The sequence below is a fragment of the Corvus cornix genome, chromosome 12 (assembly GCF_000738735.6).
Source record: "Corvus cornix cornix isolate S_Up_H32 chromosome 12, ASM73873v5, whole genome shotgun sequence".
Taxonomy (NCBI): Eukaryota; Metazoa; Chordata; class Aves; order Passeriformes; family Corvidae; genus Corvus; species Corvus cornix.
In genome coordinates, this window is record NC_046342.1 from 1,936,532 (window position 1) to 1,964,055 (window position 27,524).

The window sequence follows — 27,524 nt, forward strand, 5'->3', positions numbered from 1 at the left end:
TTTTATAATAAGTCACAAGCATACCTTGCCTACTTGATGATATTCCTTTAAGGTTGTGCCAGTCTTTCCATTATTAAATCATGTTTAGTGTTATGTACTGGTGGCTTAAAAAAAAACTCATTTCAAGCTTGAACTTGCTTCGCATTCTCAGTTAGCCATTTGTGTGAGGGAGCACAAACCCATCACTGTTTAGCAACTTAACACACAAATTTTCAGCTTAATGGAAATGTTGGCCTTTTTTCAATGTTCATTAATGAGGTCTTTAGCGTGTTAATTGGGAGAATAAGCTTAAAAATAAGGAAGAGTTGTATTTTGTGAATATAATCTGTGTGCTGCTCCCATCCTAAATCTGAACCACCCACAGAAAATCTGATTTTGGTTTTCAATCCACAAGTTTTAAACGGGGAAATTCAGATACAAATACAGGTACAGGAGCCCCAGTTATCCCCTGTCCTTCCATGGACTTGTTGCTTTATGTGAACCTCAGGATTAAATGAGAACTGAAGACATTTGTGTGTCTTTTGTATTGTTTTTAGATGCAGATTTTCCACACACATCACCCGTGTCCCACCCTCATCCCGCAGGAACACACAGAGATTTTGCAATCAGCATCACTCACCAGTCTATAGGAATGTTTTTTTTTGAAAAAAAGCTTTGTGTTTTTAAAGAGTGGAATTCATGTTCCAGGAGAGTTAAAAATGAAACACTTAAGTCCTTTATGTGTCACTGGATAGAGTTCAGTGCCCTTGCTGCCAAGTTTTTCGCATGATGTGCTGAAGGTCAGAAAGAAATGTTGATTTGAAAGATCTCCACCTCAAGAGGATGCAGCAAAATACCTCTGAAAGAAGAGCAAAAATCCCCTTCCTGGCTTTGGCCTGAGGAACAAGAGTCCAAGTGACTTCAGCCATTCCCAGGGTGCTGCTGCTGGCTCTACCAACACCCATTTTTGTGTCTTCAGTCTAAAACCTGACCTGCTCTCTAGTCCTTGGACATAATCATCTGTTATTCCCATTTGTCAGAACTGAATTCAGGTTGAATTCAGCTTTCATTCAGTCAGCTTTTGTTACCTGCTATTTGTAAAGAGGACTGAGGCCAATTAAGCCTCCAGTTTGTTGGGTTTTCTTTTCGCTTTAGTTTTTTGTTTGTTTGTTTGTTTGTCTGTTTTGGTTAAGGTGTTTTTTGGCTGGGGGGAAGCTTTTTTTTGGGGGTTGATTTTTTTTTTTTTTTGCTTTGTTTGGTTTTGGGGTTTTTTGTTTGGGTTTTTTTAACCCAATTTTAGGTTTTGCTGTAGTCAGAGAGAGGTAGGCTATGAAATGCATCCTAAAACCTCCTTGGTAGGGACATTTACTGTACCTCTGTGCTGTGAACACCCCTCCCATCCATCCATCCAAGCTCTCAGCCCAGCTGCATCCTGTGCTAACATTTAACGCTCTGTGGGATTGCCAAGTGGTCTCTTCTCCAAAGACTTCCTAGGCTGAGCTCTGCTATCTCCCAGATCAGGGAGACGCATTCTGATGTGGCTGGAGACTCTAGACAGTTAAATTCACAGAAATCCACTGAAGGCACTTTGCTTTTCAGAAGTTGCTGAGGGCAAAATTTGGCTTTTTGCAGTTTGAGGGTGGGCTGTTTAAGCTGAGCAAGTTTCAGCTTGTTCCATTGTAATTTAACAATATATTTTCCCCTTGCTCGCTGTGTTCCTCCCAAGAGATGCTTGCACCTCCTTGATGCATGAAAGGATGCCTGTATTTAATGAACATATTAAATAATTCTGTGCATTCTCACATAATTTTACATTTAAAAGTCCCGTTTGAGGGGTGTGTGTGTATATAATTTGGTGAGATGCATGTATAGAAATAAACCAGTCTTTGCTCTTCCCTTTTGTACCTCCTCAAGACATGTAATCTACAAAGCAGGAGAATTGCATGATGAAGTGTGCCAGAGTGGAATGCATAATTATTCCAGAGGAGGGTAAGTCAGTTCAGAACTTGTACTGACATTCTTAAGGGCAGCAGGAGTCTTCTTGCCATGGAATTACATCAGCTCCCCGTGGCCCAGAGTCAATGCACACACTTTCCCTTTCTAGTAAAAAAGGTGTGAAAAATGCTAATGTCTTCAGAAATGTACCCTAGAACAAAGCTGAGGAAAGGAATATTTAATGTAGTGTGGTGCTCACCTGGAAGTGAACGTCAGTGGAAGGGCAGAAGAGATTGAGACACTGCGCTTTTGAAACAACCATTTCAGCTTTTTTAACAGATTAAGTCATGACTTGCAAACAGACAAAAACCATCTAAATAAGAAAAAGAATGCTTCCTTGATCCTAGTTCAGAGACATTCCCACAGCAGGTGGGGCAGAGGCCTTTAAATTACAGGTCTCCTCCATACACCCAAATTTGTTACAGCTCCAGCAGGTGATGAGCAAACCCCTTTCCACGCTGGATGCAGACAGCAACTCCCACTTTCAGGGGTGTTAAAAGATGAGTGTGTGGCTGGGGTTGTGTGGTAACAATAACAGAGGTGGAATCCATTTGGTGTGGAAACACCCCCCAGCTCCCCAGGAGCTGTGAGGTGAAGCCTCCAGCCCTCACTGCCAGCTAATTTATTGAAATTGTCACCAGGACAAACACAGCGGCAGCGGCTCAGCACAGCTCCAAATTACCATCATTTCTAGGCAGCAATTAGCCCTGGTTCAGCTGGTGGGTAGGGAGTGACTAATTTCCATTTCCCCACGAGGAGAGGGGAGGAAAGGAACATTTCCTTTCTCTCGAGCTAAAAATCTGGCCCTTGGAGCTGTTTGGTGGATCTATTGTGTGAGGCAAATCTCCCGTGGACTGGGAGCTGATGTGTCACCCTGGCAGCACCGTTTGTTTGCACACTGAATTCCAGTGGCAGTGTTTTTGTGGCACATCCTGTTTCTTCCTGCATGAGGCTGCTGGAGTTTGTGACTGAGGGTAAAAAATAATTGTACATGGGGAAAACCTGCCTCAAGATTCCCCAGGCTCGTGGCGCGTGGGGTGTAAAGGAAGGAAAATGGGAAAAAAAGCAGAGGCTGCAGGAGGTGGGCTTGAAGCAGCTCAGAGTCTGAAGTGTTCAGTGATGATAGAGGCAGGATGGAAATCTCCTGTTTCCAGGGCCCATCTGCAGGATTTACATTATCCCCACTTGCAGAGATCTGTACAGCAGATCTGCAGCTGCCCCGGCAGAGGTGTTGGCTCACGGCTGCTGCACTCAGAGTGAGGATGCTTTGCCCCCTCTGCTTTCTTTGTGAGTTAAAACTACTCCTGATTTCAGGGGAGGAGGCATTTTAGGAGAAAGGCTGTGAGATGCTCACATTTTATTACAGCAGGTGTGAATTCAATAAATGTCTCCTTCTCTCACGCTTCGATTACCTGAAAAAGTTTTGCCCAATATCTCCAGTCCCCACAAAAGGAGACTTCAACGGCAGAATTTATGTGAAATACCTGAGGGCCAGGGGAAAAGAAGCATCAGCATCTTGCTTTTCTTTAAAACAGAACTGCTAACCCACATGAATTCTTTGGGGGATCACCTTGGCTGTTGTGAGTGACAGGAAAATGAAACCCCCTGTTTAGGCGCTGCTGCAGCCTCCAAAGGGCGCAGGGCACACTAATGAAGCACAGCTCTTGTTAGTTTTAATCAGCACTACCCCGAGTTTCTTCAGCACTACAGACATTCTGTGAGTGATGGAGCAGATCCAGCTGGGTAATTTTAAGTCCTTACCTCTGAAAAGTGCCCGTCACTCAAACACTTGTAACAGACTTCTGAGAGGTAGCTCCCAAAATAAAACAGAGTTAAATAGCAGCCCACATGCACCACTTGTTTCTTTTCTTTCTCATCTGGAGAGACAACAGTTCTTTTGCAGTGCCAGTGGAGGTGCTTTATAAATCTGCATGATTTTTTTACCAAAGATTCATTCCTAGTGAAAAAAGCAAGAGAAGAACATGAGCAGCTTTATTTTTTTACTATTTACTGTGGCTGTCTGCATGGTGTTGGGAAGTACAGGTCAGTGCAGGGCAATAACAACAACCCCAAATCTTGCCTTTCAGATAAAAAAATTATTCCTCAGAGCTTATAAAGCCTTGAAGGAGAATTTGGTTCATTGGGGGGTTTCTTTTACCCTCTTCCCATCACTCTTATAGGACAAAGTCTGAGCCCTAAAGCCAGGGACCTTCTCCATCACACATAGCCTGTCTTGGGAAACCCAGGTGCCAGATAATGTGATGTGGATCAGTCTTTAAACTCCACATCCACCCTTGGAAGTGCTGAGCAATGCCACTGCTAAAAGAAGTTAAAACTTCAAGCCCAGTAAAAACCACGAAGTCTGTTCATTTTATTTTGTTTCGCTTAAATCGATCCTCTTTCTAATTTTTTGTGTTGTAATTTGTGGTTAAAAACCCCCAAACTTGTCTCTCCTGGGCTATCTTAATGTGAGATGGGAGGGATGTTGTTTCTGTTGTTCTTCTTGGCTTATTTTAAATCTAGAGAAGTGACTTGATACTTTAAATATTATTTAAATTCTTTCTCTTTTTAAAAAAAGTTTAATTTTATTATCTTTCTTAATCTTGAGTTAATTTTTGAGCTGCAATAATTTAACTACAGAGGAGTAAATCAATGCTTCATGGAACTTGATGTAAAGTATCATCTTGAGGTGGAATGTTCTTCCTTGAAAAAGAGGAGGAATTAGAGAAAATGACGGGATTTTGCAAATTTGGCTGCTTATTTGCATAACTGAATATGCATTTGGAAAACTAATCGCTAATTTTAGGTACCTATTTTGAATCTTTTGAGATGAGATTTTAAAAAGCATCTTAAAAATTTTTGCTTGTTTAGAGGTGCATGTCTAAGAAAAAGCATTTCCACGTTGGAGACAGGTATTGTCATTCAGAAGAGAAACTCATTTGTGGTGACACGTGTGACAGTTTAGATGATGTCTCTTAAATTGCTCTGAATCCAAAATCACTTCTAGCTACTTTTGGTATGGAAAAATAAACTCTGCTAGGGATCAAAATTTGCAAGTGGCTCGTTGTTTGCAGCACTGTCTTGCTGAACAGCTTTGCTTTGCCAGGGAAGTGGAAAGGCAGAGCACAGTTAAGTTGCTTCTTATTCCATGCTGGAATAGTGACCAGGTCCTGAGGGAACGGCTGGAGCTGTGTCAGGGGAGATTTGGGTTGGAGAGCAGGGAAAGGTTCTTCCCCCAGAGGCTGCTGGGCACTGCCCAGGCTCCCCAGGGAATGGGCACGGCCCCGAGGCTGCCAGAGCTCCAGGAGCGTTTGGGCAGCGCTGCCAGGGATGCCCAGGGTGGGATTGTTGGGGTGTCTGTGCAGGGCCAGGAGCTGAAGTGGGTGATCCTTGGGGGTCCCTTCTCACTCAGAATATTCTGGGATTCTGTGTCACAAAGGATGAGATGGCTGAGTGCCCAGACAGAAAAGGAAACTCGGTCCCAACCACTGGCCCCTTTTTGCATGCCCTGTCCATCCTGCCCACAGATCCCATCTCAGCCCTGTGGATCCTGGTTACTGACACATCCAGCCCCCTGCATCCCTTCTGTGGATGGACAACAGGAAATTTATTTGCAGTATTCAGCCAAAGAGTGGCAAGAGCCCTGTCAGTGCCCAGACAACTGCAGGGCCTTTCCCAATTTCGTAAATAGGAGCTTCCCTGTACGTGATCCGTTCATTGAGCCAGCGCTGGCTCGGAGAAGGGGCTTTGTTTTTGTGAGGTAGGAAGTATGCAAAGCACACACAATGTTTACAAAGTACCTTAGTGCTATTTTGACTAATTTTTACCGGAGAGTCAGTGGTTGTTTCAAAGCTGGATTAGTCACCTCGACCATAATTACAATCTCTTGAAATCTGCTTCAGAATTTTGAACTGGCTTCAGGCCTAATGGTCAGAAAACGGCTCCATCTCAATCTCAAGACTAAACTTGATTAGTAGCTCTTGTAGCTTTTATGATTTCCTGATTTTTAAGTGGAAGATGAATAAAGATGCAGTGCTGTGCACAGAAACCTGTGGCACCAGGAGGTGCCTCTGCATGGAAAGGTGCCAGTGAAGAACAGCCCTTGTCCTCGCAGGCTGGGGCTCACAGCGATGAGCCACCACAAACACCCATATTCCCACTGGAATTCCCTCCACAGCATCCCATGGGATAACTGGGTGCTCAGGCCTTGCGCGCGAAGTCGAACCGCGGCCCTTCTGAGGAGCGAGACAAAACGGACATTCAAAGCTCGAACAGACCTCCATAAAACCTTTTTTTTTTTTTTTCCCCTGATTCTATTTCGGAGGTGTGTTACAGATTGCTCAGAGATGCCTTAGCCAAGAGGCAGAGCCCGGGGAGGGGAGCGTGCAGCAGCTTGTGTGTGACACTCCTTGGCACGCTCGCGGGGCCGGGCAGCGCTGGCACTGCGGGGAGGCAGCGTGTTCTGCACACTGTGTGGGAGGAAACACCAGGCAGCTCGGATTGCATCATCTCCCTGGCTTTTTTTCTCCCCTTTCTTTCTTTTTTGTCTTCCAGATGGTAAAACAAAGGCTGTAGTGAAACCCGTTTTCTCCCAGGAAGGGGTGGGAGGGAATTTTATATGAGCAAGAAACTTTGCCTCGAGTCGAAATCTGGGGCCTGGACTAATGAAGTACCTGTAATTCATATTGTACTAAATATTGCTGAAACCAGGCATGCACTAATCATGAACCGTGCCAAACTATGCATAATTACTATGCTTTCTCTGTAGCAGTAATTAATTTGCGTTAGCAACTTTGATTAATCTTTCTAATCTAAAAGCAAAGTGCTTCTCAGACATGAAAGGCCCTCCAAGTGCTCAAGGTTGTTGTTGCAGCCTCGTGGAGGTTGTTTCAATCCAGTGGGGGGGCAGGAAGGGGACAAAGCTTAAAAAAAATCGAAGTCTAGTTGATATTCATGAACTAATAATTAATAAAAAGAGTTATAGCATTATGTTTTTCCAGAGAATTCATCAGCTAAGCTACAGGCTTCTGTCCACAGTGCATTCATCCTGAAAGAAAAGAGAGTTGTCAGTCAGAGATCTTCTCCAAGGGTTGCTGCAGAGATGGGGGGCTGAGATCCCACCTCACAGAGGGCGGTGATTCAACGTTTCCATCGCTGCAGCGCAAACTCACCCAGAAATTCATTGTGGTCTTTACCTAAGGCCTTGTTCTGGGCAGGGTCTTTCAGCTCTGGTCCCAGGCCAGTCCTTGTGGTCAGTCCCACAAGGGCCAGTTGTGCTTCCTGGGGGCCCTGGAGCTGCCCACTTTCCAACAAAAACGTGTCCTGAGGTCACTGGCTGAGGCTGCTGACAAGCAGAGCCATCAGGTGCTCCTGTGCGAGCTCAGTTCTGACACCTCTGCACATTAAAGTTTCCACACTTCACTGCCAACCTCCCGGGCTCTGCACCCAGAGGAACCCAAGACTGCTGAAAGGATTTGTGTCATCAAAAGGTTCTTGTGATTTACCCAGGCTCCATCAACTACCACATCTCCAAGAGCTAAAATTTCTGAGGCAAACAGAGGTGTCTCTACAAAGCCACTACAAATCCCAGAGGGTTTTTAAGTGACCACGGTGTTGCTCTTTTTCTCCCTCAGCCATGTTAATATTACAGGTATTTTTTCTTGTTTCCTCTGTTAGCACTGTTTCCTGGCAAGGATTGCATGTGATTCATGATAAGAGATTCAGAATGACATGAAAATCTTTTGGAAATGGATGGTCTAGAGATTAGTAACAAGCTTCAGTTTGATTCAGAAAACTTCTGTTAAAAACTGCTGCTACTGCCTCAAAGTCTGGGATGAATTCTGTTAGGACAAGTCAGAGAAATATTTTTAAAAGACATAACTCAGTAGAAAATGTAAATGTGATTCCTACAATTTATAGGGTGTTTTTTTTTTACAATGCTGATTCAACAAAGGAATTCATTGTGATAGTTTATTTTCTTACAGCTGTAGTTTGTGTCCAAATATTTTATAATCATAAAGTTACCCTCTTGATATCAGTCAAAATAGACAATATATATTGATGTTGAAACAAGCTTTGTAGAGGACATTTTTTTAAATCAGGCATGGGACTTTACGTTTATTAGAAGGTGTTCACAAAAATAAGGGTAACATCATGCATATTCTTTGCAACTAAACCCAGTTATGGTTACAGTTTGGAAATAAATTATTTAAATAGACATATGGAGATACAGTAGTACATATACACTCTATTTATGACATTTAGTGTACTGATAACTCCCAGCAATACATCAGAAGTCTACAACCAGCTGATGGAAGGGTTGGATAAGGAGGAAGAAACTGCTTCAATTTCTCACATTATTTATGTGGCTTGACAAGAATGTCAGTGTGAATCGCCTCCTGAATCTGGGAGGCAAGAACAAGTCAAGACTATACTTCTGCAGTACAAAACATTTACACACAAAATACACATGCATTGCAATGCATTGGAAATGGGCAAAGCGAGGAGAAACCCATTCCTCAATGCTTTATTAACACAATTCTACAAAGGAGTCTCAAATAGGATTATATACTTCAGTCACAGTAAGGCCACAATATTACAATGGATAAGGACCTTAGAATTGGACATTCTGTGGGAGCAATGGAACCCTTCCTTCTTTACAGATGTTTTTACACGTTCCTGGGTGGGACCTCACTCACCAAAGTCCTCCTGCTATTTATTTGTGTTTCTGTAGGTTTAACATATTGCTTGGTACAACAGTGAGCACAGTAGAGAAGGGTACTGGCACAGGGAGAACAAAACCTATGGGACATTCACGGCGGTGTCGGACTATCTCACGTGTACATGAAGCTGGCTAATCAGAAAACAGACTAGCAAAGGATTTCCTCAAGTTCCGGATGGTCTCAGCTTTCGCCTCATCTTCGTTCACAGACGACCGGAAGAAGGAGGACTCTGTGAAGCTGAAGGCGTTGGTCAAGGATTGCGACTTGCTGCAAGACACAAGCACAACAGGTTCTGCATGGTCACATCGGCCCCCAGCCTCCACCCCCCGAGCACTTGGATCAGTGATGAGCAGGGGGGAAATTGTCCCTGAGACGTGGACAAGGATGGGCTTTCACCACCAGCAGTAGGGTTATGGAGCACACAGTTTTGTACCCCACAGTTTTGTACCCCACAGTTTTGTACCCCACAGTTAGGTCCCACACAGCATTCCCTGCTGCACCCCGACTTGAGAGTGAGACTTGAGGGTAATACTTATTTTAAGGAACACACTGGTGTTTTGTTTTCCTTCCACAGATCTGAATTGGATGATGTGAATTACAGCTTGAGGAAAATGTGGAGCTGGCTATAAATTCAAATCACAACCCAGCAGGGGTGATTAATAATTGTGTTTTGGTTAGGCTGCAAACAGTTGTGCACAGAGAAAAATCAGGTGTTTTACAAGAGTTTGAATCCTTAATTGTAGCGTGCTCTCCCTTTGTCTATATGTATTGAGTATTAGATCCTTAACAGAGGCTTAAAGACGTTATATCTTTAAAAAAATACCTCAAATCAGACATATTTTTTTCTTGTCTATAGGCAGTGCCTGTCAATGCTACTCCATCCTCAGTGCTATCATGTAACTTCTGTGCAAGTTCCCATAAGCATGAAAAACATTACAAGGAAAACAAGAAGGAAAATAGCTAAAGTTTAAAACTTTAACTCATGACTTGTCAGATAAAATAACATCTAAAAATAGGCTTGAATTTAAATAGAACACATTAATGAGTTACCAACTTTTTACAAAGACATCCCTACATTGGTAAAATGAGTTACCTGCTTTCATTTTTATCTCAGTACAACAGATTTCAGTTTTGGCTCTAGTAAAACTGAAGCACTTTCCTTATGCAGATTGTCTCAGACTCCTCATGGTTTGCAGCTTCTCTACTTCTAAACTAATAATGTACAGCAAACAGTGCTGCAGGCGTTTTAGGTTTTTCATAAATTATAGTTGTGCTAATGAGAATAGACTGATAAATGTTTGTTTGTACTCACTGAAAGAGGGAGGGTGGGAAGCAGCACTTGACTTGATTAGTAACACAATAAGTAGCCTAATTAAATATTTATTCACAGATTAATAACATGTACATACAGGTTAGGCAACAGCATGTGGGTGAATACAAAGCATACACATGCAAATAGAGTTAATCCTACAGGCAGGAGATCTGAGCTTTGGTGTGGACCTGAACTGCTTCTGAAAGTTAGAAAAGCTGCTCTTATTATGGCTTACATCTGAAAAACTTTCATTTCTCCTTTGTTATTGTGTTTTAAAGAGAGGCTGTTCCATTTGAAGAAGAGAAAAATGAATCTAGATGTGAACAAAAAGCTTCAAGAAGAAAGCTGGGAACCAGCATGTGGCAGAGTCCTTCTGTAACTGTTCTTAGCTGCTTTTCTTCAATGCCACAAGTCGTCAAGTTAAGTTTCAAACTATAAACTAGTTTCCATCTTGCTTAAAAACCCCACCTCTCTATTCTCTATGTGTATTTAAAGGATGGACGAATCAATTTGAGGCTTATGATTATAAAATAGAATAAAGAAATACGTTGTCCCAGGGAGGCCAGGGAAATATTGTCCTCTTTGCACATTGTCATCCAGCATATCTTCGGCACTGAGCTGGGCTCAGGGGAGAACCCAGGGGTGTTTCCCACTGGTGTTAGCACAGGAGTGGGTGGAACAAGGGGATTTGTATTCCCTGGAGGAAACAAAGACTCCATGTCTTTGTACATACCAGACTAAGGAGATGTGTCTGAGATTCTCCTGGCAGTAGTTGTGCCAGGGCTGCTGTGCTGGAAAACTGCAAACCTCTGCTGATGCCTTCCCTGAGGTTTCTGCTGGCTGGGTTTGAGCTCTGAGGGGGAACCCTTTCCACATTCCTTACTGGATGCAGGTAAATGAGTAAGGAATCTTCCAGAAGTGGGACAACCACTTTTGTTTGAGTTTTGTGCAGCCTTCTCTGGGCAGGGCTTGAGCACATCCCCTGCACAACCAAGGGCAGCATAAAGAACCAATTTGGCAGCCACTGTCCAACATTATCCAGCCTGGATTGTGCCTGAGACAGGCCTTTGGAAACGAAATCTGTTGTCTCAGTGACTGCAAGGTTAAAAGTTGAGCTAGATAAGACTTCCTCTTGGAGTGCAGGCTGACAGCACACCCAGTCCATGAGTCAGTGGCACCAAAAGGAGGAAACAAAGACAAGAAAGATGATGCTTTTTCAGACCTGGCTGAAATTGCACGACTGGCAGATGAAATTTTGTGCAGCGCTTAGGATAGGACTAATGACAGTGGCTTACTTTACTCCATTAGCAGAGATTAAGCTTTTTGAACTATTTAACCTCATTTTAAACTAGGGAACAACATGTACACTCTTCCCCTGACTATTAGACCAACCCCCAAATCCCAGTTACACAAAATCTGTGCCACGAGGAGAAAAAAGGAATGGATAAAGCGACTCTTACTTAAGCTGCGGATGAGACTGAGGCTTCTGTTGTGGCGCAGGCTGTGGCTCTGGCTGGGGCTGTGGCTCTGCTTCCTTTGATAACCTGGAGCTGGGAGGACCTTGGGCCTGGGGCCGTGGCTGCTGGGTGGTGGGTCCGGGCGGCCGCTGGGGCTGCGAGGCTGCGGGCTTTGCTGCCTGCCCCGCGGGGAACACGCGCTGGGGCTGCAATGGCTCCTGGCTTTGGGATTGCATTCCTTGGGGTTGCACTGGGCCCCCTAGGTTCAGTACAAGAAAAACTTCATAATGTTATAGTTGCAAAGAGGCCTTATTTAGACTTCATATCCAACACTTTAAAATCATCCTCCAACGTGATTAATGCTACTTTCGAGGCAAAAGTCTATTCACAAGGACTGCGCTTGCATGGAGGCAACAGCACTATTCACACCTGGTACATTAGGAACTTGCTTGGAGCCCCTATGAATCAGCCTTAGAATTGCTAAATAGCACCCAGTCTATCCCAGGTACTGACTTCAAATCAAATCAATGGAGCTACCCCCAGAATAGCTTTGGCCCAAGGCAGGGAGAGGCTGTGAGATAACTGAACACAGCAGTAATACCTATTTCAGCAAGACATTCACTATTTTCTGTGGAGTTATTGCAGTTTTCTTCCTCCAAAGTCTTAAAATCATTTCTGTAATATTCCTCTAAGATTCACTCTTATAGCAGTATAACAACTTCATGCTGAAATTTTCTGGCTGGTTGAAAGTATTTCCATAACTTACTTAACCCCTTAGTGAGATATGTCAAGAACATTACAAGAAACACAAGAAAGTCATTACTAATTCTTTACCAGGAAGGCACTTTACTGGCAAACTACTGCGTGAAGGGTGAAACTACAACGTGCAGGAGAGACTCAGGCTGTGAAATCCATGGCTGAAAGATGCTACAGCATCATCCAGTGGGGTTTTTTCTGCTTTCTGACTGAAATAGTGCTGTGTCAGACATCAGGGCTTGCTGCTTTTATCTCAGTTCCCAGGTCTGACTGGGGTTTTCTGGACTGATGGTTGTTATAACTGAATTTGAACTCTTGCACATGAAAATGCACTCAGGACACCTGACTTTAGGGGAGAAAGGATGGGAAATTCTGAGTATTTGTTTGTATAATGCTTCACTCAGGATCAGAGCTGTTGTAAATATCACAGAACATAACTGAGCAAGACCTTCTGGATATCTGGGAGTTTTTTAGTCTTGCATAGATATTTAGCACAAGTAAAACACTTGATCTGCTCAGGTCTCTAAAAGAAACCCTTCGTATCTGGATGTACTGCTGCAATACATGATTTCTGTTTGGTTTTAAATTGCCTTTATAGTTAACTTTCCCCTTAGTGCATGAGGTTCCAGTGTGTGTGTGTGTGAGGACAGCATGTGCCAATGCCTCAGTAAGTTTTAACACAGTTGTAGCAGCGTGTTGTGGTGTAGAAAGATAAATAGCACGTACTGAATGTTAAGGAATGTGCCTTCATTGTTTATTAATTTGAACCACTTTTGTAGGAAATATTTGAAGGTGATAACATGGTCTTGCAACATCTTAATAAGGAGCATTTTCTTATTAGTCTCCTTTCACTCAGTATTGAAAACCAGAAAGGTTTCTTTCCCCCACTTGTACGTACAGGCTTGAATGCCAGAAACTTTACACTGAAGACAGATATAACTTTCTTTTATTGCACATTAAGCTGTACAAGAGATTTCACATAAAAGATATACTGCTGTCACATTTCCAGCGTTTGCTCACTTTCTTGCAGCTGGGTTGTACAAAAGGCAACAATCATGAAAGAAACTTTTACCAAAAATAACTCAACAGAACTGAACATTAAGCCTACACTGTAAAACATCTGTTCCCTGTTACCCACAATATTGCACCTAAGCATGCTGACATGCAGAGAGACATCGTGGCTTGTTTCTTGGCTGTGGGATGTAGGAATTGTGTGTGCCCCTGCGAATCCTTCCCAGGGAACAGGCTGGAATCCTGTCTGAGACACCCAGGTCTTCTGCACACACACAACGCACAAATGTCGTGTGAAAAGCACTTGTGAATACTGGCACTACTCCATGCAAAAAATACCAACTGCTTGAAAGGAAAATCAGTCATCAGATTCAGTTCTCCACCCCAGGGCAGTATGGTTTGTTCACTTTTAGGGTGTCTGGAGGTAAGGATTTGTGAACCTGATTTCTAGGTGGAATTTCCTTAATAGAGAACAAAATAGCCAATGCCATCGTTGGAACGATCACTGACCCAGACAAATGCTGATCACTAAAGCAAAATATTCATGTAATTTACTGATAGGTAGTAAACAGTAGCACTTACCACAAACATTTAAATAGCTAATAATGCATACCTTAATTCTCATCTTACCAGCCAGCTCGTACGAATAAAAGAAACACTAAGAATGATGAGACTCACTGATAACTTTTTCCAGTGTTTGTAGGGAAAACAGGCGTAGAACATCAGGCTGTTTTCCCTTTAAACATAATTGTTTGCACTAAACTAATGGCCACTACTCATCTTTGTACATATTCAAGATGAAAATTATAGTTTTGTGGCTCGCTTGCAACTAAGCTTTCTGGTATGCCAGCAGTGTGCAGCTTGTGATTCTAGGCTAGATTTCTCACAGCAGATTAACTGCCTGCCTGTGGAGCTCTCACAACATCACATTAGAAATCACTTAAGTAAAAATCACAAAGAATTTACCTACAGAAAATCTAGCAGTTGTCAGGCATCTCAAGTCCTTTTGCATGTTTGATGTCAAAGCAGTTCTTACAAACCCTATTTATGTGGATAACGTCGGGATTGGATTTTCTTTACAGCTCTCGGGATACTTGTAGGTGTAAAATAGGAGACCTGAGTTGGTAAAGAAAACTGCTGACATTTTTGTCTTGCATTTTCTAACCCAGGAGCCTCAGCTGGTTAAAGGTACCTTGGTCTGCCATCCCCTCACTTCTCAGTGTTTGAAATGAAATGAGCTCTTACAGGAAGTTTAACAGTCCTTGAGGTACTTCTCACCAAATACCCTGGGATTTAAATCTTAGGTAAGTATAAGATTTTTTTGGAAGTATTTGCATTAGTTTTCATTAAAAATCTCCATAGATTACTAATTCAGAATGACAACAAAAGGTACTACTTAATTGAAATAGGATACATTAAATACTCACACTTTCACTGAGATATTGCACATAGGTGGCCCATTTACATAGCTTTGTAGCTAATAATTTAATGCAGAATTACTAAAAATATGAATACCAGTATGTAAAATAGAAGATATTTTAAATATTCCTTGGGAAGAACTGTATTTTATGGAGTCACTGAAAATAGCAGACTTCCACTCGCGTATAAGTAAAACTCAAAGGTTAATAAACTTCATAAAATTATAAATAAAAAGCCTCACTAGCAAATCCTAATATAGACTTTTAAAAATATATCTGGATCACCTACCTATTGGTCATGCACACGCACAGAAAAATAAAGGCTATGAGTACAGTGTGCACACACTCACAGAGTAAGCAAAGGGACGGGGGTTTGCACCTCGGGGGAATTTTACTGAACGATATAGAATACTCCAAAAATACTGTCTAACCATCCATGATGTACAGTGGCACTGGGCTCTAGAGAGGCACATTCTTTGTACACTGTTGACAGCAGCCCTGCAATCACAAGTTTTACAGAGGAAGGTTGGAAAGCATTACACGCACAGACAGGAACAAGGAAACAACCAGACGGGAGAGTTGACACTGCATAGAAAAAACACAGTCCAGGTCAGCACTGAAACAATGGCAAATTGAACAAAACTGGGATGGTTGCATTAAGATTGTTTGTTTCTTTTCTTTCAATTTTTTTTTTTTTCCTCTTTTCATTTTTTGCTTTAACCCTTGCTTTTGGTCTCAATTATCTAAGTAGCCTGGACTTGTTTTGGTCCTACTGCAACGCCATTACAGTCGAGAATGTACTGTAAACAACCTTGAGGTGGTGGTCGCTGAGGTGGGATTTTGTTTGGCTCTGGCTCCTTTAGTGATCCACTCTGGAAAATACATTTGAAAACAGAAAAGAAAAAAAAAAATAAAATTAGAGTAGCTCGGTTCCAATTTTCCACTAATTTGTCTTTATTTTCATTAGAAAACTCTTTATTGGTGGGGCTGAACATACACTTTAAATTTATTCCCAATACCATTTTTTAATTTAGTTGCTGCCTGACATGATATATGAATCCTGGGCTAGTCCAAAGCTGAGCTCTTATAAGAACTGTTTTCCCTTTGCAGCATGTGATCGGGATGCAGGGAGTGCCTTCCCAAACCTCACCTCCATTTGGGGAAGGACTTTATCCTCAGTTCTCAGCACCAGGAACCTTTTTTTTTTTTGTATCTCAATGCTTCTGGTCTCTCTCTCTCTCTTTTGTTTTTTTTAGGACAGACTGAATAGGAAATGGATTTCAACAGATACCTTTGTGTAATTTAAGGAATAATTTATTTTTAACTATGTTCACTTGTATCCAGAAGCGTTTGCACAGCAGGAGTTTTGCCAGTGACAGTTTCACTTTGACTTGCTGGCTGTAAGTGGGGAGGGAGATGGGCTGCTCCAGCTTCACTGTTTTGCTAAGCAAAATGAAAGAAGAAAGCAAAAACCACAGACAAATAATAAAAATAACTGAAATTACTTCATGCTTCTCCATCTGACATGTTATTAGAAACACATGTAATACTTCACTTTTCAAAACAGGAGGTTTATTTGGCAGCATCCTTTTCACATGGATACTTGTGAAAGGAAAAGATGGGCCTGAACCAAAACCTTGGAGCAGAACACCCTCTGGGAACACGACTTTTTGAGTCCAAACCTTGTCTTAGGCCCATCTCTAATATTTTGAAACGTGAAAGACATTAAATCATTGGACACAATAGCTTAGGATTTTTTTTTAAGGATCCAGAAATCAAATTGCCATCTGTCAAGAGGAAAAAATGCAGAATTTATTAAAGAGCAAATGCAAAAGCAATTAAACATGTTTCTTGCAGAGCTTACTGCGGGTTTTTTTTCCGATAGATTTGTATTTGATCTCGCTCCTAGTGCTTTATTTACAGAATAAATCTTGCTCCTAGTGTTGTGAATTCCTGCTCAGCAGTGCAGCTGTCAGAGTTCTCAATGGCACAACAACTCTCCAGTGCATGCAGCTGCTGCAAGTTGCTCTGTCTGCTTTAGCTACGTAAATAAAAGGGCACAGGGCAGGTCTGAAACTCTCATTATTCAGTGTTACCAACCTGCAGAAGACCAAATGAGGAGTAAAAATGACCCACACAAACTCTGATCCTTGATTTACCTGCCCCAGTTACACAGCTCCTGGTGAGCATCGCTAAAGGGATGAAGATATGTAGAAAATAAGAAAATTTTGTAAGAAAAGACAAAGCCATCAGAAAATGTCACAGCACTTTAGTGTGGGTGAGAGGCCTCTCTTTTGGTTTCCCTCCTTGCTCTGATTTTGAGAGCCACATGCAGGAGCTGCTGGGCTCCCCTGGGCACGTTCAGCACCCAGAGTGATTGTGGTATCCACTCTGGAGAATGTGCTCCCTGCAAAATCTGCATTTGCATCAGGAGCTCCTGGGAGACCAGGACAATTAGCCCAGAGTGGAAACTTGAAAAGCTGCCCTGGAGGAGGCAGCTCCTGCCCTGTCCCAGAGCTGGGATGCTCCTGGCAGCCTCCGCTCCACTCCTGGGGCTGTGGGACATGCAGAGTGCTCTGGGAGGGAAACCACCGAGATTGGGGCTTCAAGAACTCCAAGAGTTTCTTTCTGGAGGCCCAAAGAGACCACGTGACTTTGTTAGAAAGCACACACAGGATTTTATAATTATAATTACCATGATTAGCACACGATAGGCTCCCTACCCTTACCAAGGGCCACAGCCCAAGCTGGGGCTCTCTGCAGTGGCACAGGGTGGCCAGGGAGGATACGAGGATATTCTCATTTTTCCACTAAAACAAAAGACTACGCAGGTAAAACCCATGTTTTATCTAGAAACGCAGGCTGGTAGTTTGAATTCACATCTTTCACATCTCCTTTAATGTTAGAACAACACCTGTGGGCAGGGCCTGTGTCTGCCCCGGGCCCCGGGGCTGGAGCAAATCTGCCATTTGTTCTCGCACTGAGATGTCTCCGGTTTTATCACACAACTGCACTGATCTGACATGACAACACCGGCCCTTGCGCAATCTGCATATCTCTCATCTCCCAAAGAAATTATTTTATCCGAAGTGAAGCTTTCAATAAAGATTATAGGAGCTCGCTAATCCTTCCCTAACTCTGCTGGGAGTTTGGAGTCTTTGTGCATTTTCTGTTGAAGGTGCATTTCCCCCTCTCCAGTCACTGACTGCAGCTGTCCTGATTTTACCACCCACACATCCTTTTTTTTTTCCTTTTCTTTTTCAGCAGATATCACCTGGTGCTTCCAGGAACCTCACCCACACTCCAGGCCAATCACATGGGTATATTACTTTGGCTAATTAGCCAACCCACCCAGGCTGACCCAAAATGTCTAATTAGCATTACATTCCTAACTGAGAAATCTTACTCATGGTTTTTCAGTGGTCTGTAGTAATCCAGCCCTTTTTGAGAGTCTTTCTTTTAGACAGTCAGAGACCTTGATACTTGATATTAAAGACAGGCTTTGAACCAGCCTTGTTTGCTGCCCTGAGCCAAGACCTTTAATAAAATCCAGGCTCCTTCTAAAACACCAGTTGTTGGCAAATTAACTGCAGGCTGTTCTTCTCACCTCTGCAAGGTGGTGCCAATGCAGTTGTGGGAGCTGCTCACTCCTCTCCGAGCAGAGGTGCTGGACCAGACCTGTCCTGCAGATGTATTCACCCCTCTTGCTGATTTTCTGTTTTCCTTTGTTGCCTGGCCTAGAAGTTCACCCTCCTGACACCTTCTTTCAGCACAGACATGTTTACCTGTGCTGCAGCTCTGATCTGCAAACGTGCTTGGTTCAGACACTGCAGGGATCAAGGGTTAAATGCAAGATTTTATCATGGAAAATGGCCCTGCACAGCTCCTCATGTGGAGGGTTAAAGAGCAGAATCAGTAGGACAGGAGTGTGTTTGGGATGGTTTAGGATTACCTGAGTGAGGTGTGGTGACTGATGGCAGAAGGAGCCCCTCTGGTTTTCGTTTTGTGGAGCACAACTTTCATACCCCACCTGAATTCCCAAGGAGAAGGGGGTGCTGATGCTGACAGGAACATTCTGTAGGGCTGCCTAAAGGGGCTCTCCTGTTAAGAGGGGTTTGCTGTTTATATAACTGCCCCAAAAAACACAGCTTCACTTGGGGAAGCCCCCAAGCCACATGAATGCTGCAAATACGCTCCAGTGATGTCTCAGCTCTGGGCAGAACAAGTGGGGATTTGGCTGCGTGATGACCTTTAGGAATATTGGCTAATTACAGCCAGAGCACAACCCCCACTACTTATCTAGAATATAAATGTCTCTAGATGTCCCTGTAGCACTTTCCTCCTTTCCACTCTTACCTGGAACAGTCTCCTTAGAATTTTAGGGGTGGAACTGGCAGAAAAAGCTGTTTATTCTTCAAAGCAAGTGGTATTAGAATTTGATCAGGGCATTGCTTCTTTTTCTACCTTTCTATAAATGCAGATTGGATTCATATACACTTGAATTTTGAACAGTCTGAAGAATGTTGAAATGGGTGGGAGCAAAAGCAGCAACTTGGCAGGGAAATAGCCCTTGGGCAAAAGAGATGCTAAACAGAGTCCCAGCAAAAATTGATTTTGATTTGGCTGAGGTTGAAGACTTTGTGAACTGTAGTTGGAGCACGTAGAGTTGTTTTTGGGTCTCGTTTAGTTTTCTTTGTAATGTAAGGACAGGAGCTTTTCATAGGTATTTCAATATTTGAGGGGTAAGCCACATTTTTCAGGTCAAGAAGGAGAGGGATCAATTGAGCGTTGCCAAAATATGAGCTGAGTTAGAGCTCATAAAGGAACAGGAATAAATAGTAAAACACTTAAGTAACAGCAGAACTAAGAAAAAATGTGATTTCTAAGGAGAGACGTCACTGAGATAGTTTAAGTAGAGGGTAAATAGTAAATGAATGTTTGAAGTGTCATAGATGGTGATAAACACAGGAGCAAAGGCAGGATGGCAGGTGGGATAAAAGCTAAAAATGAGATGCAGGTAAAAAGAGAACATTCTTCATCTCAGAAATGAAAACCAGCTGACTCATGAAATGCAGAATTCCATACCAGGTCTCTCTAAAAATTGGGATTGGCCAAGGTACAGTGGAGAAGGTTAAGCACGAATAGGACAGGGATTACATTGAGGGTAAGGAAGTGATTGGTGAGGAAAAAAGCAGTTATTGAAGAAAAACTGCTGGGAAGGGCATCAGTGGGATGCAGCTCTCGAGTAGATTATTAATTACTTAAGCTGGCACAAAAAAAGTAGGTGTGTGCTACTAAAACCTATAGATGATACAGAGCTGGAAGACTGTAGGGCCAAAATATCCTAAAGAAAGAATGAAATGATGAGTGGAGTTTAAAAACCCCCCAAAAAGTCCCAAATCCTTTATTTGTGGACTAATGACAGGCATCTGTCACAAAGGCAGAGCTCACTCACTCACTGAAATCGAATGGGAAAGATTTGTGAGGAGAAAACCCCAGAATGTCATCACAACTCAGTGCAATGTTTGCACGAGGTGCTGGGCTTGCTGCTGGGTCCCAGTGCCACCAGCCCTGCCCAGGAGACCTGAGCTGCCTCACAAAAGTGCTGTCAAACTGACCAGGCTGTGCCTGCAGCCTTTGGAAGAACCTGTCTGCTTAGTTTAGTAAAATGAAGGGGTTTTATAAACAGAAACTGGGGGCAAAAAGCAAGCCAAAGGCCAATGGAAACCAAGAAGAAATGTGTATAAACTGAGTCAAACTGGGCTGCAAATAAGCACGTGCTGTACAATTCAGCAAAGCAGTGAAATCCTGAAGTGGAGCATCCAAAAATACAAAACCTCTTAGTAACTTGGTGCTTCCTGCTTCATCCATTCCGTGTGCAGTGAGTGTGGTGGGGTTTTTCCTGGGTGCTGGTTCAGACCTTCCCCTATTCCAGGTGACTCTGGCTCAGGTGATTTATCTGCCCCACTGCGTGCCACTGAACAGGACGACAAAGATTTTGCTATTTGTTGTTTTTTATATTCCCTGTGGACTGAGAGAAACAGTGACAGCTACCATGGAGAGATGAGTTTAAAAAAATCCACCTTCCTGTTGTCTGTGCAAAGGGGGCAGCAAGAGGAGAGGTCTCTCCTGCTTTTCAGAGGTTTTTGGGGTTCCACTGCCCAGCCTTGCCCTTCTGCACTGAGGGAATCTGTGTGGAAAACACACTTGGCAAAAATGGGGCCAGCCTGGGGTTTTTTCAAGCTGAAGTTTTGATAAAGAATTCAAAAATTTAGAGCAGCTTTTGTTGTTGCCCAACCAACTTTCCAAAGAACCTCTGCAAAACCTGTTAGAGTTTTCCCCATAATGGGTAGGAAATGACTGCTCAGAGCAGAAAACAAGCAAACCAGTGAGATTTTTACTTGGAATAGTATTTAAAAAAATGCACTGAAAAGGGCTTTTTTTTAAAAAAAAAACATTAAAAAGTATTCTAGCTTAGATTTTATAGACTGTTTTCCATTGCTAGATAACTAATTACTCCCTAGACAATAGTTTCCTGCTTGAGTATTTTTACACAAGATCTTAAAAATCAGACTCATAGAATTGTTTGGGTTGGAAGGGACCTTTAAGATCTCTTTTCTTCCAACCCCACCTGGGCAGGGATGCTCCCAGCAGAGCAGGTGGCTCAGGGAAGATGAGCATCCAGCAGGGACTCGGTGCTGTTCCCATGGACTCTCCAGAGGTTTCCCTGAGATACTGGAACAGCTGAAATCCCACTGTCCATTCCAGCCCTATTTTCTGTTATTCTGCTGAACAAAAAAAACCCCCCACCTCTCAATTTGATGAGGTTTCTGGAGAAGAAGTAGGATGTTGATTTATTAGGGAAAATGAATTTCTGAAGTAGCATCAGTTATTGAAGCTTTCTGCTCCCTTCCACGGCCAGGCAATAATTCCACTGGACACGGATGCAGCTCTTTTATTGCTTGAAGAAGTCAGATTTCCACTTCTGCTTTTGGAGCAGGGAACATTAAAACCATGCAGCGACACAGCAGCTTCCAGGCAGCTCTTCCCAGGGAAAAGGTTGTTCCCCACAGACAGGGAGGGGATGTGGAGTCTGGGATAGCAGCGAGCTCCCCCATGTGCTGACACTGCGTGGGATGGGAGTTTGGAGCAGGGGAAGAGCTCAAAGGCAGATGGAAAAGCAGGGAGAAAGGGTACAGCACATCCAGGGGAACATCCTGTGACTGGCAAGGAAATTTCCTCTCTCTTTCCCAGTGTACAGAGGAACCTCCGCATTCACACTGGATAAGGTGGGGCTGACAGTGCACAAATCCTGTGCTGAGGGTGGAAATTGTAGGGAAGGCTTTGACCCCTGAGCCCAGGGACTTTGGGTGATGCTGTGCTGTGTCTGCCCCTCCAGTCTTAACAAAAAGTAGGTTATTTTTATTACTATTCTGAAATATGGGATGACAAGTGATCCGTGCATGAACAGGAGGGGCTTCGGGTCTGCAGAACTTCACCTTGAGCCACAGAGATCCATCGTTACTGGATCCACTCAGAGCTGAAGTTTCTCCTTGGAAACAAGAGAGTCTGGAAAAAAGATCATGCAGCAGCCTCAAGTCCGGTCTGAGAATCCACATTTTGTGTTTTTAGGGTGACAGAGCAGTGGAGTGGGAGGGGATGCAGAAAAGAGGCCCTGGGAGAGACCCCTGAGCCCTCCCCAAATTAAAGTGGAGTTCAGGGCTCTGCTAAGAGCCACACACAACAACCATTCATGGCTTCTCTTCGTGCTCCTCGTGGTGCTGCTCCAGCCCACAGCCGCCCACAGGAGCTTTGGGGGCTGCTCTGAGCTCTGAAACCCCCCCTGAGTCTCTGTGAGAAGTTGAGAGACCCTGGAGGAGAATTTTGGAGCAGCTGAAGACGACTTTGCTCTGCTGGCAGCTCCAGAAGTCCATCACCACATTCCAGAGTTGGAAGTGTGTCTGTGTGTGAGGGTTGCTTATTTTTTTTTCCTATGGACAAATCAAGAGTAGATGGAAATGAGCTGCTCTGGTTTGGATTCTTCCGTAATTTCTCTTGGTGCCTTGTTTAAAGGTTTTGACACACTTTTAGCACATGGTCCTTATTGAAAATAAACCATGGCAGGGATGCCTGGGGAGAGGGGCAGAATTCCTGCAAGTTAAACATGGAGAAAGGCCAGCCAGCCCTGCTGAACAGGGTATGATTTAAAGGTCAGAGAAATCAAACAGAAAAGTCAAGTGGAGACAGGGAATAATAACAAAAAAAAGTAGAGAGGAAACACCCACCATGGGGTGGGGAAAGGAAGGGACACCAAAGAAAAGCCTCCAAAAAAAGATATCTCTGTTAGGTTCAGCTTAAATAAACCAGATCAGAGAGTAAAAATAGATGAAAAATAAAATAAAAAATCAAAGGATGTTATATATGATGGTAATTACAGCACTAAGACAAAACAGAGATCCAGCCTGGGCTCTCCTGTCCTGTGTCTGTGGCAGCTCTTCCCTGGTCTGCAATGATGGGATCACTGCTTCCCTTGCTCTGATTTGGAAAAGGATGGGGTTTGCTCTAGAATGGAATGAGCACAATTTTTGCAGTTTCCAAAAAAATGCCTGTGGGACCAAAAAGCTGCTTCTCACAGAAGAACAGACAGGCCACTCCATCGTGGTGGACTCAGGATTGCTTTAAACCCCAATTATTTTCTTTCTTCTTGAGGGAAGGGGGCATGGAGTGTCAGAATTCCCAACACCACTGGCAGACTGTGAGACGATCAGGAGATCATGTGGCAGAAGGTAACAAAAAGTTAAGAAAAGCCTCATTTTGCTATGTGAATGAAGACAAAAGAGAATATTATTGTTATGATCTTTAAGATAAATGTGGAAAAGTATCTATTAAGTACTTAATACAAACAAAACTTAAAACAAAACCTGTCTTGTTTTTCAGTTTTACCAGCACTTTGTGGCCTTCTGATTTACAAAATCAGCACTAAGGCTGAAGCACTGTATCCTACAGACAACTGAGGTCACCCAAAACCTCCTGGGCCTGAAGCCTGACCCTGTCAGGGGCTTTTTCCTTTGGGATTCTCTTCTAGTGGGTACTTTCGTGAGCAGCTTTTTCTCTTACCAAGTTTGCCTGGCCTGTCTGCAGAAATCAGTTAATTTTTCCAGGTACACCGCTGGTGATATGCATTCAATGTAGAGCACTCAGAAATTTAAAAAAAATAATAAAAATCAGGCTACACCCAGAAAGCTTCATTTCATTTGGACAAATTTCTGTTGATGTCAGTAGAAACTTTGACCAAATAACCCTAAACCTTTAATATATTCAGTATATTCTTCTATATGTAAAGGCCATCAGATCCCTTCAGAAGGGCCCTGTGAAGGCACCCTTGGCTGGTTCTTGGCACATGGAACCGAGCTGAGCAGCATCACCATTATCTGTGTATTGATTTAATCACCCTCATTTGATGGACACATTCAGGGCTACAGCCCCAGAGCGTTTGTGCAGAGATTTATCCCCAGTTATTTACCTGGGACCTCTGTTCAGGGGAGACTCAGAACCAGCTCTGAGCAGCTCCTCTGTGCCTCCCTTGGCTCTCACTCCATCTGCTGGTGCAGGAGCTCAGGAACGATTTTAAATCAGTTCTTTTCACTTTCACAATCTCTTTGTTAGTCAAATTTCTGCTGAAATATTTATATGTTGTGTCCTTATCGATATTAAAGGTTTCAGGATTTATTTTCCTGCATGAACTTTGTGGTTTTGATACCTTTCAGTACCTGCAAGTCGAGTTCAAATGTTTAAAATAAATCAAGCTTTGCTAATGAAATGGGAACTGTTTTAAATACATGAACATCCCTCATCCAGCAGCTACAGCTGAGTCCTGCCTCCATTGTGGCCTCTGTGCCTCACATGCAGAACCTGCCCTGCTCAAGGCAGACAAAACAACCTCAGTGTAGGAAAAAAACCCCCATCATTTTATACTTGTGATAAATAAATTTTACTGGCATGAACTGTGCCCCAAATGTGGCCTTTTACAAGGATGTGGTGGGCCCAGGCTCCTACTTGTTTATTTTCTGCTGCTTTTCTTAATTCCATATGTTTATATTGGGATCTGAAAGAGTAACAGCTGCTCTTATATTTTCACTACCATAAAATAGCTAAGAGTTTATAAACCCCTTTTGATTAAAATAAGTACACACAGATAAACACTGTGTGTGTGTGTATATATATATATATATATACATACTTATATTTGTGCACATTAAGGTAGCCTATTAAAATACATTCCATGTTAAAATAATGAAAAGAAATTAAGAAAAATGCATTACAATAACATGATGAAAAATTTTCGAGTAGGGAGAATTTGCTGATTTGTAAAACATACAGAAAGTACCTTTCTTAATGTGCTTCGGCTCGTGGAATATGATGTAAAACCTCGTAATAATAACAGAGAACTCCCCAGCTCATTGATTCCACAAGAAAATCCACAAGGTGTCGCTGGGATGCAAAAAACCAAAATACTGCTGTGAGGGGGGCACCACCTCCAGCAAAAATGACGCTTTTCAGAATGGCTTTTGACTTAAATGCCCTCTGGAAGGTTTTGCATTCCGTGTTGTGTGATTTATGTGCCCCAGCAATATTTTGCCTTGCTCTATGTGAGTTTTGATGCCAGTGGTTTAAATTCTCTACCAGTATATTTAGGAGGGCATCCACAAGCAGCCTGTAAATATTTTGATGAGAAATTACTTAATTATATTAAATATTGTAATTTATCTTACCAAGGACTGCGATTTAAAAGGACTTTTATGGGCAGGGGAAGTGGTGGAGAAGAGCTAGGGAGGTGTTTGGAGGCACTGATGGCTCTCAGAGTGCCCACAGACCTTGTGAGGTGCACGAGGAGCAGGGGAAACCTCAGGGGTTGCTCAAGCAAACTACAGAAAGTGCTCAGTTGGTCTCCACACGGACACTCTGTGTGCCCATGGCAGAGCTGGGGCACTCAGGGGAACCTCAGGGGAGAGCTTGGAATGAGAAACAATTGGAAAGAGAAACCACTGCAGAGGGATGCAGTAAAATCCTGTTTCTGCAGGGTCTCTGTGCTGCCCTCCTGGAGCAAAGAGAAGTCAGGCTGATCCCGAGTGTATTTAAGATGCTGTTCCACAGCAGCTTTATGGCCTCGTGATGGCCATTTATGCCCTGTTTCAATCTCTTCCTAAGAGAAGGAAATTCAGCATGAGTGGGTTTGGGAGTTGTTAGGTCATGTAGCAACCTCCTGAAGGCAAGCTGTCCTAAATCCCTCTGTTAGGACAGACCTAATTCCATGAGGGGTGATCTGCTCTGCAGGGCCCTCAGTGAGCCCCTCCATTCACCCTCTCTCACACAGGATAATTCAGTGTGGCCTTTTAATTGGTTTATTTTATCAGGCAGCTCCTATTCTGATCAAGGGTTCCTCTTCTAATCAAGGGTGGAAATTGAAGTGAACCTCTATGAGACTGTGAAAGCGAAAACTAACTTAGGGATAAGCCCACACCCCAAATTTCATACAGAGAAGTTTACTCCTAGCAAGCAGACTAATGCTGAATTCTCCATTTCCATATAACTCCATGAGGGAATCCTTCCCAATTAAATGTGTTCCCTTCAGCTAAGGTCAAACCAAATGGCTGCATTTTCTGCTCATCATCAAAACTTCAGTGAGTTGAAGCAAATTGCTGCTCATCATAAGCAGTTTCCTTTAAGAAATCCCCAGTAAATCCCAGAGAGGGAAGGTAACAGAACTGTAGCCAATCCTATGGAAACCCAGGAGCAGGGAGTTTGCTGGTGGATTGCTTTTCTCTCTAGAATTCACACTTTTTGTTATTTACACTATGGCCACACATGGTTCAATTTTCTCTCTGGACATGGAACAATAAAATTGGATAAACAATATCATAGAAAGGGTCAGGGAATGGAGAATACATTGGGTTTGTAATTGGTTTATTAGCACTGTGCCACTCCTTTCTTTTACACCACACAGAACCAGGATGTGGCTGGGAATGCTCTGCTCTTTGTGATGTCATCATGTTATGGATATTGGAGCACACACTTCTTCCTTCTTGCCTTCCATTAAGGATAACAAATCCCTTATTCTTTCGTGGATAATGCAACAGGACTGAACGAACATTTTCCCAACAGGATTTCCCTCAGCTCCAGCTGCTCACACGCCCATAAACATTTGCATTTTATGGTGATTCTCATGGACAATGTCATTTTTTCTGCGGAATTTACTCCAGCACAATTCACCTCAGCACCCGATGGGCAGCTCTGAGTGGATGTTTGGCCATTATTGTTTCATTTGTTTGACATCATTGCTTTATATTATTGTCCAGGAACGAGCCTGAACCAGCCTGCACTGAGCCACCTCCTGCAGAGCTCTGCAAACCCAGAGCAGAACTTTGGCCAGTGGTGTTTCCTGGAGGCAGAGATAAGTGGTCCCACTGGCTATTCACTGGGTGGTTGAGCCTATTTACTTGATTTTTAGGAAAAATTTGAAAAAGGCTTCTCTAGAGACCTGTCAAAAGCAGTCAAAGAGGTTAGAAAATATGTAAATTCAGATTTCTACAGTTTTATTGCCTGCAAGTAGAGCAGGCAGAGTTTATGCAAAACTTTTAAAATCATATTCCTAGATCAAGTTCTCTTATGTGTTTTCAGCATGGTTTGGGGTAAAACAAGCTATCATGTTTGTAAATAATAGAAGAAACTTCATTTCGTGGAGGATTTTTTTGACCATATGTAGTTTTAACAGATAGAACTTCCCTGAGTCTCCTCCTGCCCAGCCCCTCTGCCCTCTGTGCACCAGCAGAACCTGCTACAGAGTCTGGGCAAGTGTTTATAGGTAAATAAACAG

At 43.0% G+C, this 27,524-nt stretch overlaps 1 protein-coding gene across 1 annotated transcript in view; it reads right to left on the reverse strand.

The window, feature by feature from the left end:
* Positions 1-7,930: 7,930 nt before the first annotated feature.
* SYN2 (synapsin II) overlaps positions 7,931-27,524 on the reverse strand; it is a 153,387-nt gene continuing 133,793 nt past the window's right edge. Inside the window, exons 11-13 of the mRNA XM_039558751.1 lie at positions 15,462-15,522; positions 11,469-11,724; positions 7,931-8,963 (exon numbers count right to left, since the gene is read on the reverse strand). Of these exons, the coding sequence (XP_039414685.1) occupies positions 8,828-8,963; positions 11,469-11,724; positions 15,462-15,522 (453 nt within the window). The 3' untranslated portion in view covers positions 7,931-8,827. The remainder of the gene's footprint in view (positions 8,964-11,468; positions 11,725-15,461; positions 15,523-27,524) is intronic.